The sequence below is a fragment of the Pteropus medius genome, unplaced genomic scaffold, assembly GCF_902729225.1.
Source record: "Pteropus medius unplaced genomic scaffold, Ma_sr-lr_union100, whole genome shotgun sequence".
Lineage (NCBI taxonomy): Eukaryota > Metazoa > Chordata > Mammalia > Chiroptera > Pteropodidae > Pteropus > Pteropus medius.
In genome coordinates this window covers 7019099-7033606 of record NW_024351729.1, presented here as the reverse complement: position 1 = coordinate 7033606, position 14508 = coordinate 7019099, and the positions used below count along the sequence as shown (strand labels likewise).

The following is a 14508-nucleotide window of genomic DNA, read 5'->3' as shown; positions in this document are numbered from 1 at the left end:
TACTAAGAGTAGCAGAGCTCCAAAGATGGACAAAATTTTCTGCCTCAGCATGTCTCTTAAACTGACGGCCCTTATTGGGAAGGATTGCAATCCTAAGAAATAGGACAGGGACATCTGGGTCAGTGCGCTCAATAAAGTTGAAATTCTAGATTCCCATGAATCCTCTGGGTCTACAGAAGTGGCCTAATCCTATTTCAAAGCTAGTGCTTCCTCTTAGCTTGAAGATAGGAGAACACCAACAATAGGTGCCCATTCAGGAACTTTTCTTAGTTTTTCTCCTGAACACCAGACCAATAACTGAGGTTAAGTCATACATCACCGGCCAAAGAAATACTGGGACTAATAAGAGAGGAAAGGGATACCTCAAAGGAGCCAAAGGACCCAGCCAATATGTACCATGAAGAGTTGGAAGATGATGTAAGGAACTAAATTCCGAGGGCCCAAGATTAAGGGGCAGAGGTGGGCAGAACATAATGTTGGGTTGGCAAGGTTTGTTAATATGGGAGCACAATCCTATGATATGCAATACTCTGACAAGGATCCAGGGAGGCAGTGCTAATACTCTACTAGGATGGCTTTTAGAAACTCAGAGGAAGCAATGGCAGAACTGCTGTGGAAGATGGTAGAAGAAGGGATCAAGGGGCCCAGAGAAGTGGGTATGCTAGAGTAGATATTCTGTGCTAAGGCCAGAAAACTTACCAGATGACTGGGCTTTATGGGATAGCTCAGAAAACGCTGTTCCCTAAAGCAATAAGGAATATCAGAGGGCACCAGCATTACTGAACAGGACTGACACTAGGGTGGAGTGAATGAGGTACTTGCCTCAGGTACAAAATTTAAGGAGATGCCAAAAAACTCAATGACTAAGATAAATAATATTTTAATATGATATTTTTTAAGATACATAAAATTCATGATAAACAAGATATTAATATAAAAAGACAAGATCAATACTACTCAGTTTTCCATATTGCCTCCAATATGGCTCAGCACAGCACTGTTACTCATGGTGGCTGTCCTTTACAAGCCTCGGCTGATAGTAGCAGATAAAGTTACATAGCTGAGCTCCATAATAGCTTTGGGGGTCATGGGATCCTAAAATAGAAGCCAGATGGTGATACTTAATTGTCAGAAGGTGAGCACAATTATAATTAGCTCAAGGTCAGAATGGCTGCCTGCGGTAGGGGATGGTCCTGATCTACAGAAAGATATGGAGATGGTTAGTACAACAGGGTGTCCTTGGAGGCAAGATTGATGGTCAGCCTACAAGGGTGTCGCTCAATCTGTATGACCAAGAGAAACCAAGAATGGATGTTCAGAAGACAGAAGGCAGCTCTTCCAGTTAAAAAAAAAAATCTTTACTAGTTTCCAAACTGAGCTGGTTTTTAGCCCTTGAACTATTTGATTTAAAAGCATTTGATTGAAAGAGAAGCTAGGTCCCCATGACAGAGGACCATGTAATACCATGGTAAATATGTATCCCGTAGTACTTTTCTAAAGGCACTAATTTCCTCTGGTAACTATACACTGGGAAAAGTGGAATAACCAAATATTTTGAGGACTGTGGACAGAGTGTCCAAGTAGACATTGATACCCAAAGTGTCATAGTGTTCCCTGTTAAAGTGGGGGTATATAGGCTTATAAATGGAATCTTGGCCCAAGTCTGGCTTATAGAGCCAAGTGTCATTTCCCAAGTTTCTAAGTGTATAATTGGAATGAATATACTTAGAAGTTGGCCAAACTCCCATGTTGGTTTCCTGGCCTGTGGGATAAGAACATAGTCAGGAAAGCTGCTGAATATCTTACCCAACACCTTGCCAAGGTATTATCATATCCTAAGAAATATGGTATAGATTAGTACCTTAAAGACCTAAAGAATGCCAAGATGGTGATCCTCATAATATCTACACTAAAGACTGACCCTTACAAAGACTATACAGATCCCAGAGGATGACAGTGAAGTATCACAAATTCAGTTAAGTAGTATCCCCTATTGCAATTGCTGCGCCAAATATGGAGTCTAGAGCAGATTAATATGACCTAAAGTATGTAGTAAGCAGGTATTGATCTGATGAAAGAGTTGTTTTCCATCCCTAATAATAGAGGACTTTTTAAAAATTGTATTATTTATCATTATTTATGCCTACAGCACCTGGTCTTCCTACGTGGTCTCCCATCCAAGTACTAACCAAGCCCTAACCTGCTTAGCTTCCAAGATCAGACATCGGGCTTGTTCAGGGTGGCATGGCCATAGTCCATGGCTCCACTGGGGCATGAATCCAGGACCTTCTGCATGTGAAGCATACTTGCTGACCACTACACTGTGGAACCATGTCCAATAAAGAGGATTTAAAACTGTGCATTCTTTTGTGCTGGAGAATAGTATACTTTTTAAGTTTTACCCTTGGGTTAACTCTCCCATAATAGGGTCTATCAATTCAATTTTATCATAATATAGTATTAAGGGACCTGGACATCTGGACATATGGCAAAACATTGTATTAGTCCACGGCATTGTGTTAGTCACGTTAATCAGACTAGATGACCCGGAAATGGTAAATACATTAGAAGCCCTGGAAAGACACATATGCTCCAGAGGGTGGGAGAGAAACCCAATGAAAATTAAGGGTCTGCTCTTTTAGTGATGTTTTTAGGCCAGGATTTCTGGATGGTGGTACTATTGACATTCTGGGCCAAAAAAATTCTTTGTTGTGGGGAGCTTTCATGTGCAACATAGGATGTTGAGCAGTATCCCTGGTCTTTAGATGCCAGTAATCTCTCTCTTTAAGTTTCTTTAGATATCACAGTCCAGTATGGATAGACACGTAGAAACATAATGCAAAATGGTTAGGGTATTTAGAGAGACATGTTTGTGGTATTTTAGAAGCATGGCACAGAAATACCAAAGCATGCTATCTATATCTCACGCCTAGGGTGAGATTTCCTGGGTAGTGTGACACAAGGTCAGTTTTATAGGATGAGAAGGAGTTAGCCAGGCAAAAGAGTTGAGATGGGGGTGAGAATAGGAAGGAGGACCCTTTAGAGAAAGAAGATAGAGTCTCTAAACATTGCCAAGTATACCCAGGGGACAAAATCACTCCCAGTTGAGAACCACTGTTTTGGAGTCATAGTGTCCTGGGCATGCCTGGACATCTCCAAAATAAAGGACAAACTATTGCATCTTGTACCTCCCACCACTAAGAAAGAAGTACTGTGCCTTGTAGGTCACTGGATTCTGGGTGGCATCAAAAATTGCTGGCTTTGTACTGTTGCTATTGTTGTTACTATCATTGCCAAGTTAATCTAGGTTGACTCTTGTACCTATCTACAACAGAAGACCTGTCACCCAAGAACATTAGTCTGCCCAATGTCCCTTCCTTACCTAACTCATTAATCCTATTTCTCTGGTCCTGACATCCATCTTCTTCCAACCCCTACCAATTTCTTAGTTCAGCTAGAGACAATAGCCAGCCTAAGCTGAATCATTAGTGACAATGTTTCTAGCTCTTATGTTGTATATCTATCGTTAAAAATGCAGGAGCAAAAATAATGTGGCAGGTCTCCTTGTATTAGCTATCAGAAGCAGTACAGAGCAGGAAAATTTGGAAGATTCCTTAATTCAACATTCATTCATTCATTCAACAATGTAGTACTGCCAGGTACCACAGGTACCTGGCCTCTTCTCATGCCTCTCTTCCCCTCTTACTCCACTCTGGACACAGTAGCCTTCAGGGAAGCCTTAGTTTTGCTTTTACAGCCTTTCAACTGAATTAGTCTTACCCAGATTATCTATCTTCTTAGAAAAGTCAATTATTATGAATTTAAAGCACATCTACGAGAGGCTTCAGAGCAATACCTAGATTAGTATTTGTTTAAATAACGGGACTTTAGCTTTGCCAAGTTGAGACATTAGAAGACCAGTGCAGCATTCCAGGCATCTAATGCTTCTGTGTCATAGTACCCTTAGCTGTCTGGGACACTTACTCAGACTTGACTTCTATGTGCTCTGAATTTCACTATTTCATCATCATGAATCAGACAGCTCTCAGCTGACTTTCAACTAGAAAAAGAAGCTAGTTAATTAACTCACTAAGAAGTTAATACACTGCTCTTCTGTTCTAGTTAGGCCTGGTATAGCTGAAAGGAAATCAACCTAAGCTAGTTCAAGAAAAGCAGTATTATTTCAGGAATGGACCTTTTGAAGCTCAGAACTGGAGGTGGTTTCTGAATTCAAGGTAGCTGTGGGGACTTCAGCAGGAATTCATGATTCTTCATTCTTGTTATGTCATCAAACTGATATTTTCTTCTGATTCTATATGTTTCAAGAGCAACTGGCAAGTTTTCATATTCCAGTTCAAATTTCCAAGAGAAGGAATCTTGGTTTAGCCAATAACTTCTGTTGTCCATAGGCAGGGTGTCCTGTATTCCAGGCCAGATTCTAGGTAGCTGGCCAGGTGCCTATCAGGAGAACAACCCCGTGCTGTTTCCCTGAGCATAGAATTTGGTCAGTTAAGTTGAAGCTAGAAGGGGAAGTCAGGCATGGCAGATACATTGACTGATACTCAGAATAGCATCTCAGGGTTATCTTATTTAACTGAGCAATGCCTTATATTTTCAGAAATAAAACTCTATAGTTTTGGAACTTTAGATATAACTGAGGGGCAGATGGAAATAGATTTTTGGCCTGGGGTAGGTAGAGTCTGATATCCTTTTGATATAGGAGGCTTTGGTAAAACTCGATACTACGGATCAAGATTGTGGGCCATTTATCCCGTGACGTTCCTTTTACCTCAGAAAAGATGGGCTTGATAAACTCTCACTGGTTTGCCTATAGCATGAAATTTCGAGGCCTTTATTGTTTCATTCCCAAAGGAAATTTGTAAGTTATAGGTAACATTTAACAATCTGAAAAATTATATTTTGTCTAGAAAAATTATGCTTGCTATTTTGCAATATTCTTGTGTGTATTTTGTACATCTGTGTATATGTATGTATATGTATGTATGTATATATTTTTTTCTTTTTACCCATTTCCCCACCCCCTCCCCTTTGGCAACCATCAGCTTGTTCTCTGTATCTCTGGGTCTGTTTCTGTTTTGTTTTGCTTATTAATTTGTTTTGTTTTTTTAGATTCCACATATAAGTGAAATCATACAATAGTTGTCTTTCTCTCACTTAGCATAATATCCTCTAGGTTGATCCATGTTGTCGCAAATGGCAAGATTTCATTCTTTTTTATTGTTGAGTAATATCCATATCCATCTATTAATGAATACCTAGGTTACTTCCATATCTTGGTTATTGTAATGAACATAGTGGTGCATATATCTCTTGGAATTTGTGGTTTCCTCCCCTCTTTGGGTAAATACCTAGAAGTGGTATTGTTGAGTTGTATGGCAGGTCTATTTTAAATTTTTTGAGGAATCTCCATACTGTTTTACATAGTGGCTGTACCAATTACAATCAAACTCTTGTACCAAAGCATACAAGAGTTCCCTTTTCTCCACATCCTCACCACCACTTGTTATTTTTTTAAATTTTTTTATTTTATAAGCAGGAGGCAGTGTTTATTGATGCCGGTACTGGCTCAGCGGATTCTTATCCAAAGGCTGAGCCTGTTGGTTTTTTTGATGATAGCCATTCTCACTGGTGTGAGGTGCTATCTCATTGTGATTTTGATTTGCATTTCCCTGATGATTAGTGATGTTGAGCATCTTTTTATATGTTTGTATGTTCTTTTTAGAGAAATGTCTGTTTAGGTCCTCTGCTCATTTTTTAATTGGATTTTTTTTGGGGGGTGTTAATTTGTATGAGTTCCTTATACATTTTGGATATTAAACCCTTATCAGATATAGCATTTGTGAATATCTTCTACCATTCAGTAGGTTGTTCTTTCATTTTGTTTCTTTTGTTGTGTAAAATGCAATATTTTTTTTGAGACTAGGAAAAGCCAATCTCCAAGTGCCCATGATAAAAAAAAAGGAGTGGATTTTCCTTTTAATTGGATGTCATTACTGTCAGTTGTCTAGTTTATAAAAGCGGGGGCAGATCACCCTTTCTGACTTTTGACACGAAAACCCTCACCAGAAACGGGTAGAATGCCTACTTTAAGTACTATCTGATTATTTACTGATATTGAAAATGGAATGTGAAAGTACTTATTGAAAAACCCTGTTTTTTCTTACTGTCTGAATACCCACATCGCTGTTTACTAAAGACAAATTTGTTTTAGAAGAAGACTAAGAGAAGGAAGTCTCCCTTGATCTTAGGCAAAGTGTCACATATCACTATCCCATATATGTCCTTGACCTACAAAAGAAACTTAATATCTACGCACCTAGAGAAATATGCACATAATATGAAGCGTCCAGCCTGTGCACCTTGTATCTTGGAAAGACAAAGGACATGTGATACTCACTTTGCAGATGCTTTTCATTTCTCTAATATATTTTTTTCCTCTTTATAAAAACAATACATGCTTATAGCAGAGTATATGGAAAATACTAAAAATTATAAAGAAACATTGAATTACATCATTCATAAACTTCTACTATTAATATTTTGGTGAATTTCATTTGCATATATTTATACATTACTGTGATCACCTGGTATATATGAATTTATCTTTTTTTAAAACTGAGCCAAGAAATACAATGTCCTTGTGATTTTTTTGTCAACATGGATGAATTTGTTTATTGTTGATGGATAACACTTTTCTCTAATTCTTCATTTCTCATTTTTATTTAAAAATATGCTATTTTGTATACATAAAAATATATATAATCTATGTGTAGGTTATAAACTAAACCGTAGAAGAAATATCTATGGACTTTTTGCTAATCCAAGAACCAGAATTTATCAGTAATTTGTGTAATCTACTGTTCTCTTATCTCCTTCCTCCCCAAATAGTTTAAACCTATATTAAAACAATTAAACAATTGAAAATTTTAACTCATCAAATTGTTTTTCATTGATGCTAATAAAAATCCCATTTTTTTAGTTATGAAAGTCTCTAAATGTGTTTTGCTAGTCTATCACACAGAGCAGTAAACTTTTCTTTGTGCTGGCTGGAACCTTGATCCCTACCTGTTATCATGGGCTACTTCCTCTTTCAAATCCCTTTCTGAAAGTTTTTGTTCTTTTTTTACTTCAAAGTCAAAGGCCAGAATGACAGTACAAGGTAATGCTGGTATAATTGATGCAGAGAAAAAAAAAGACCTACGTATTCTGATTTTTTAAAGCTTCTTGTTTTAGGAATGACGTTTAGGATTGAGAGGCATTTCATCAGTGTTAATGCTGACGATCAGTGATTTTCTAAGAACCTATGAAGTTAAAAGGCTTTAAAAGAATGACAAAGTTCTTGCTGTGTATTCAGAAACTGTGTGGCCTTGCACAATTTATATATATCCCCGCAGTTTTTCTCTCATTTTAAAATGGGATTAGAAACAATTTGGCCACTTTACTGGGCTATTTGTGAGGTTCAATAGTGTTTGGGAACATACGTTGTAAACGAAACTCCTACCCAAATGGTAAATAATTATTTAAAGAAAAATTGACCTTGAATTACAGCGCAAAGGAAGAGACTATTACGAGTGTTTCCATAACTAAGCACTTCAACAGCTAAGACAGATGCTAAAGTGAGCTTTTGTCTGGTCCCCAGACGCCTTCCGATGAATTTGGAGAAAGGAGATTGAAAATCTGAGGTTTTTTTCTAGCCCTGAAGTCGTTGTTTTTTACAGTGTCCGTTCTTAACTGTCCTCGTGGAATCTACTTTCCTCCAGGCTAAGTTACTCACGTATGGCTGATCCAGTCCTTTTCTGGATCACGACGAAAACCGCCTCCGGGCCCACTCCTGGCACCGCCCCCACCCACAATACACTTCTCTGTTCCATCTAGGTGGCTACTCTGTCACGTGTCACTCGACGGAGCGCGCTTCCGCTTGGCGCATGCGCATAGGGCAGCGCAAGCTATTTCTCCGTGGCAGCGGCGGCGAGCGGAAGTTCTAGGGAGCGCTACTTCCGTCTGTGTGTTCGAGTGGACAAAATGGCGAAGATTGCCAAGACTCACGAAGGTAAGCTGCCTTCCCCTAGTTGTGTGTCCGCTCTGCTGCCTAGCCTGCTAAAATTTCATCTTCTTAGGCTTCTGCCTCTTCCTGTAGTTCCTTCCGTGGGGACTGTATCCGCGCTTCGGGGCCCGGTTCGTCCCCTCCGCGCCAGCGGCGCAGGCCACTGCCCCACGTAATGGCGTCTTACTCTTAAACCCCCGAGAGGTGCTTTGTTCCGTGTTTGGGTGCTGCTGTTTCAGGGTTGCTTCGCTTCTTTGGCCAGAGGGCCTTGTTTAGACGGCTCAATAAGGATTTAGGACTAGGGATCAGGAAAATGGGGAAGGAAGCAAAGTCTCGCTTGTCTTTCCTGCGAACTGTCGTCGGCATAGTTTGAGCATAGGAGAGTCAGAAAAACACTGAAATCCGGCCGCTGCTTTTCGGGTAGCCCCAAGTCGAGTTAGTCACACCCGAGGCTCATTACTCTTAACCTTGGCTAATCTGTGTGTCTTCAGGCGTCTGAGATGCTTTTATTTTGTACGAAATGATTTGGAAATAAAATCTGGTATTTTTTTTCTGCCTTGATTACTTTTAGTATCTTTTTCTTTGGAGACCGAATATTGATGGAAGAGAGAAAGTCATATTTTATTAATGGACAAAATTTCAAAGTAGTTGATCGTTTTATGGAATAGGGAGTATAAAGAATTAGGAAAATGTTGGGAATAGGCTGGAGTTCGTTAGGGAGTATCCAGAAATGACAGGAAATAAGGTCACTTTTCAAAACAGATGCAACATGGGAGTTCGGAGTTGCATTCCTTGTTTTCTTGCTTGGAATCTGAAATTTTCCTCAAACACGAGGCTTCCAAGGGAGTCACTTTTATTTCACACGTTTCTGGGTGTCTGGCTCGATATTAGTGTATGAGAGGTAATAGAGACTAAGGCCATTAAAAGTTTTAGTCTGATGGAGAAAGATGTATATACATTTTCATTCTTTAATGAGGCAAATGAATGCTTAAATAGAAGTTTGATATTTTCTGGGAACCTCAGTAGCAGAGTGATTAATTTATGCGTGGAGCTATTTCATAGAAGAGATGACTTGTCTCTGGTTTGAGAGGATCATCCCTTTTAAATTAGGGGAGGACATTTGAGCCCGAGATGTTAATAATGTTGTATTAACATTTGTGTTGGAGTAGTCGGCAGTGGCAGGGAAAGGGTGCAAAGAGGGGAAAAGTAGATGAATCTAGAAAGGTTCGTTAGGACCAGAATGTGAATGGCATTGAACAGTTGTCACCCACAGGAATTGAAGTCCAGCTTTCTGCAGTTTATGAAACATGTTAATAAGTTGACAGTGACTTTAATGTTATTATTGTTAGGTATTTAAGATTTAAACACAGTTTTAACCGAGAGGTTTTTAGGCACGTATTTTTCCCTCTTTAGTCTATCTCAACCATCCTTTGCAAAACAATTAGAAAACTAAAGATGTTGCTATTTTTTGTTCATTGAAGAATGGTTAGTCATTTGTGGCATTTTGTGGCTTTGATTACTGGTTTAGTGGTATCTTTATCATAAGGTACTTTTGGACAGGAAAATCAAAGTTCTTTTCCGTTTTCATGCACTTTAGAAACCTGGTTGAAAATTTTGGGCAATAGGAGATTGAAATTCATTGGCCAAAATGGCTGTTTCATTTGGTATTATGCTTTATCAACATGAAATAACATGCCATAAAAAAGTTGGAACAGTCATTTTAATATCTGAGCACCGTACAAGACATTGTCCATTACTGTAGAGTATAAGTCAGAGGATGATAAATGTTTAGTAGAAATACAGAGTATTTATATAGTTTCTTGCTCCCTTTCTTATGCCATTTTCCTGGAGAATTCTAGTCCTTCATTGCCCATCTCTGTTTTCACTTTTTAAGTAATCTCTGATAAAGGAGCATAATTTGTTTTTATGCCACTATAACAATGTATATCTTTATTACATTACTTAGAATATTCTATTGTGTTAAGGTTTTCTCTTCCACTTTGGGATTGTTGTGTGCAGGAACTGTACCTTGTTATCTCCAGTACAGGATACATGATAGGTGCAGAGTATTTTATCAACATTTATTAAGAGAGTGATTTATAGTGAAAATATTAAAAGAGTTTTACAGTAAGGGGGCACTTACACTGATCTTCGAACGCTTGGGTAGGTTTGGATTACCTGTTTGGCTGAGTAGGACTTATCATATATCGGAAATCACCTGAGCTGAGAGGAAGAAATGTTTGGTTAGCATCAAAATAGGAAAGGCTTTGAACCCTGAACTAGGTTTGACTTTGGCTTTCCAATGACTGTGGAGTAAAGTGCCTTCCTTTTCCCAGGTGACAAGTTACTTTTGTGTTTTACTTTTGATTACAGTGTGAAGGGTGACTTGGAGTAAGAGCAACCATTCTTACTTAGGCTTTTGAGGTAGTTGAGAAGAGGACTTGAATTTGAACCTCACTGGAGCAACTTTTTAAAATGTGTATTACTTGTTTAATTTTTGATTTAGAATTGTCTGTTATATTGTTTAAGTAAAAAAGATTATGTAATTTTTCCATTGTAGATAATGTTGCTGGTAAAGACCTTTATTATATCTTGTAATTTTTAAAGTAATGGTTGCATCAGTTTGTACTTGAGTCTTGTGAGGCAAATATTGTATTCGAAATAAAGTAGTTTATTGTTGTACCTTTCTGTATGGTTCTTCTCACAGGCTGTTACTTCCCATTATTGAGCTAAACTGAACTATTTTTTTCTTGATGTCATATTCCTTTCAAATATTTCTATTAGAATTAGCCCTTAATATTTTCTTTAACCAACCCAATTACTTTTTACCCTAATCAGTGTGGCATATGCTTTCCAGTATTGAAATATAAAAGAGTTAGACTTATTTAGATCAAATACAATCTTTTGGACATTTCTGCATGTCAAATTGTGTCAAGTGTATACAATTAATAGTGTGCATAATCTTGCCATCCAGCAATTCTTCAGATATTGCTGACTTTGGCAAATGAGGGAACATACTCTTTTCTGTTTTGGAAAGGGAAAAATGAATTATTCCAAAATTCCGTATATTGGCTTTTTTGCCACTATTCCTTGAATGGATTTTATTATTTATCTTTTTTTTGGCATCACAAACCTGTAAAAGTTTTCTTCCCTAATTCTTTGCTTGCAGAATGACTGAAAGTCACTTTTCTGCATCTTTTGATATTTTTATTTTCCCATGTTCAGACAGTTACTGCTTTGTAGACTTTTGTAGACTTCCAGTATGAATGTTGCTAGTAAAAGGAAAAAGTGTTTCTTAAAGATGTTGAAAAATACTTCTTTATGTAGAATTATTTGGGAAACCATTTAAATTAATTAGGAATTCATCATTTAGGAATTGATATCTGTAGCATTCAGTAAAATAATTTACCACTATAGTTAGTTCTATTGGGGTTTTATTGAAGGAAAAGGCTGAGAGTAGGGATATTTTTCTGGATGTCTTTAAGAAGTCTCATATTTGAGAAATCTTTTTACTACTTGCTTCTGCCCGGTGGAGAATAGGTGATACTTATGGACCACACTAAAAGGTGTTAGTGACTGAGTAAAATTTGAAGGGTATGCCTCTGTATTATGTAATGAACAGTGATTAGAACATTGCAAATAATCCAAATGAAAAATGAGAAATAACGTGTCAAGGAAGAAGTGATACAGTCTGCGCTTAGCAATATCTGAGGCATAGAAAAATAAAGACATAGAAGTGGGAAACATCTTTTGATGTAAAACTCAATTTTCACATCAAACAATTGATGTATTAGAAAATTGTAATTTTAACATTTATCACAATTCTAATTATAAAAGTAATATAATTTTTAAGTGAATGAAAAATGGAAATCTATTTTTGAACAATTTGAGATTTCAGATGGGCCAGTTCACAAATAAATGTATTCATTAATTCACACTGTTAATTATCGTTTCTCCTCTAGGGAAGAATTTGTTCTCTAATAGTTGAAAGTGTTCTCAGGATCAGAATTCCCCTCTAAAAAGAGGGGAGTTTCAGTTGAATAATGACATTTCTTTTTGTATATCATTGGAGCAAAATTAGTTTGAAAATGTGTGTTTATATCTTAACATTTAGAAGATTTTACATTACCATCAATTATAACAAGATCAGCAAAGCCAGAAAAGGAAAAAAAATGAAAGATTCAAAAGAGTTGGAACTTCTGAGGTTAAAGATATTATATAAAAAAGCTAAAAAAAAAATTGTTTATGTGTAGCATAGGACTCCATTTCTCCAGAGAAGAGAAAACTTATTTTCTGTTGTGTTGGGGTCAGAAGGCTAGAACAAAGAAGAACCAAGGGCTGGAAAAAAGACTCAAGAATGAGAAGAAAGTGTGAAACTTAAGAAAACCATGTTTAAAATTTTTTTCTAACTTTTTATTGAGAACTGCAAATATATACAAAATAGAATAGTGAGATGAACCCCCCTGTTCACCCACCCATCATCCAGCTTCAACAGTTATAAACTTAGGGCTACTTCTTATGTTTAATCTGTACACTGGTCCATTCCATTCTTCCCATTATTTTGAAGCACATCCCAAATATATCTTATCATACATTTTTCACCGTGCATCTCTAAAAAGCAAAGACTAAAAAAATTACTTTATTGCACCTAAAATTAATAAAATATTCCATGTTGAATTTTGCTAATTGCCATATAAACATTTTTTCTCCAGTTTATTTGAATCAAGTTCCAAACAAAACCCATACATTGTGGTTTGTCTTAAATCTTTATGTTCCTACTCCATCTCTTTTCCCTTTTTCCTCTTTCCAATTCATTTGTTGCAGCACCTTTGTCCTGCCCAGTTTCCCACAGTCTGGAGAGAAAGAGGAAGAAGGCAATAAAAACACCCACAACTACTTCCTCTTACACAAGCCCGTCACTGTTGCTGTAGTCAAGATGTCAGGAGTCCCACAACAAGGGAAGCGCCAAGAAAATCATTGACTTTAGGAATGAGCACAGTTCTGAAGTCATACTTCATGCATGGTTAGGTTGGACTAGCCATAGCAAGAAAATGTAACAAAAGACTTGTAAATTTAGGTGCCTCTCCCATTATAATTTTAATGGCAATGAATATACTTACAGTTTTCTAACAAGCTAAACTACTTGGAATAGTTTTGTATGAATCCCAGTGATACATATACCTTAAAATAAGAATACCAATTTAAGAAATAACCTTATTCTTGATAATTTACCCTCAAAGTTTCTCCTTTTAGTGAGGCTCTTTGGTAAATATAAGTCTAATACTTATCTAATACTCTAATTTCTTGTTTAAGACTTTTTTAAACCACTTCCAGACAATACCAAGTCTGGAGATTTGAAAGACTATCCATAACTTCAATTTTAGGATTCCAAAAGTGTCAAGATAGGGAATTTCTGCTTTCTTTTTAAGTGTTCAGCATCAGTAACTTAAGAGTCATACCAGTATGCCTCACTCCCATTTTACTGAAGATGGGGTCAGGTGGGGAACAGAACTCAGGCTTTCATCCAGAGAATCATAATTTACAAATCCACATTAATTTTTTCTCCCTCCTGACACCACTTTATTGAACACCATAGAACTGTGGAATTTTACTAATCTCACCTAAGTTTTTCATTTTACTTGTTTCCTTTCCTCCATTTTGTCTCTCAAAATTCTTCCTCTGTTGTACAGAATAATTCAGTTCTCTGCCCATCAAAAGGACTAAGTTTCTTATAGCATTAAACATATACTTACTACTAGGTTTTTACTCAGGTGATTCTAAACTTGATGTTTACACAAAAACCTGTACAGCAGTGTTTAGAGCAGCCTTATTTGTTATCTTCACGAAATTGAAACAACCTGGATGCCACTCAAATAGAGAATGGATAAACACACTATAGTACATATAATACTGCTGGGTAATAAAAAGGCACAGACTGTTGATACACAACATGAAGATTGGAATATTTATGGATTCAAATGGATTAGAGTGACATCTCTTAGCAGTCTTAAGTGTGACCAGTAGAAGGTCCTAGTCTCTAATCCAGTCATTAGCAGACAGTATCCGTTTTTATCTTTCATATCTGAATGTGAAAAGAGTCACATTTAGACAGGGAGTCTAAATTTGAAATGGGTTAGGTGAGAACAGTATTTGTTATGATTGAAGTAGGGAGAGATTAGCGTAAACGTTTCCTTCTCTGCCTCCTCTAGTCTTGTATTTAATATTTTGGGACTTTGGCTATTCTTTTTAGTATGTTCTCTCATTTCTTTCCCATGCCTGCCAACAAATCTTATGCATTAGTTATTCGTTGCCAGAAATTACTTATTTGCTCATTTTTAGTCAGTTCATATTTAAGAAAGTACAGAAATACCTGCATACCAAGAGCTATAATTTAGTGTTACATAGCTTTGAAAACATGGAGTTAGAGACAACTTTTTGCCTTT

General features: G+C 37.0%; 1 protein-coding gene and 1 pseudogene across 3 annotated transcripts in view; one reads left to right on the top strand and one right to left on the bottom strand.

The window, feature by feature from the left end:
• The window catches only part of SF3B1 (splicing factor 3b subunit 1), a 47974-nt gene that overhangs the window by 9014 nt on the left and 24452 nt on the right, over positions 1 to 14508 (top strand). For all 3 annotated transcript variants that reach the window (XR_005648987.1, XM_039844329.1, XR_005648986.1), the window contains one exon: positions 7897 to 8071. Coding sequence is in view for 1 of the 3 variants with exons in the window: in XM_039844329.1 (XP_039700263.1) it covers positions 8044 to 8071 (28 nt within the window). In the remaining 2 variants the exon portion in view is untranslated. Of the gene's footprint in view, positions 1 to 7896; positions 8072 to 14508 lie in introns of those variants that run through there.
• LOC120587854 (uncharacterized) lies at positions 2141 to 2256 on the bottom strand (annotated as a pseudogene).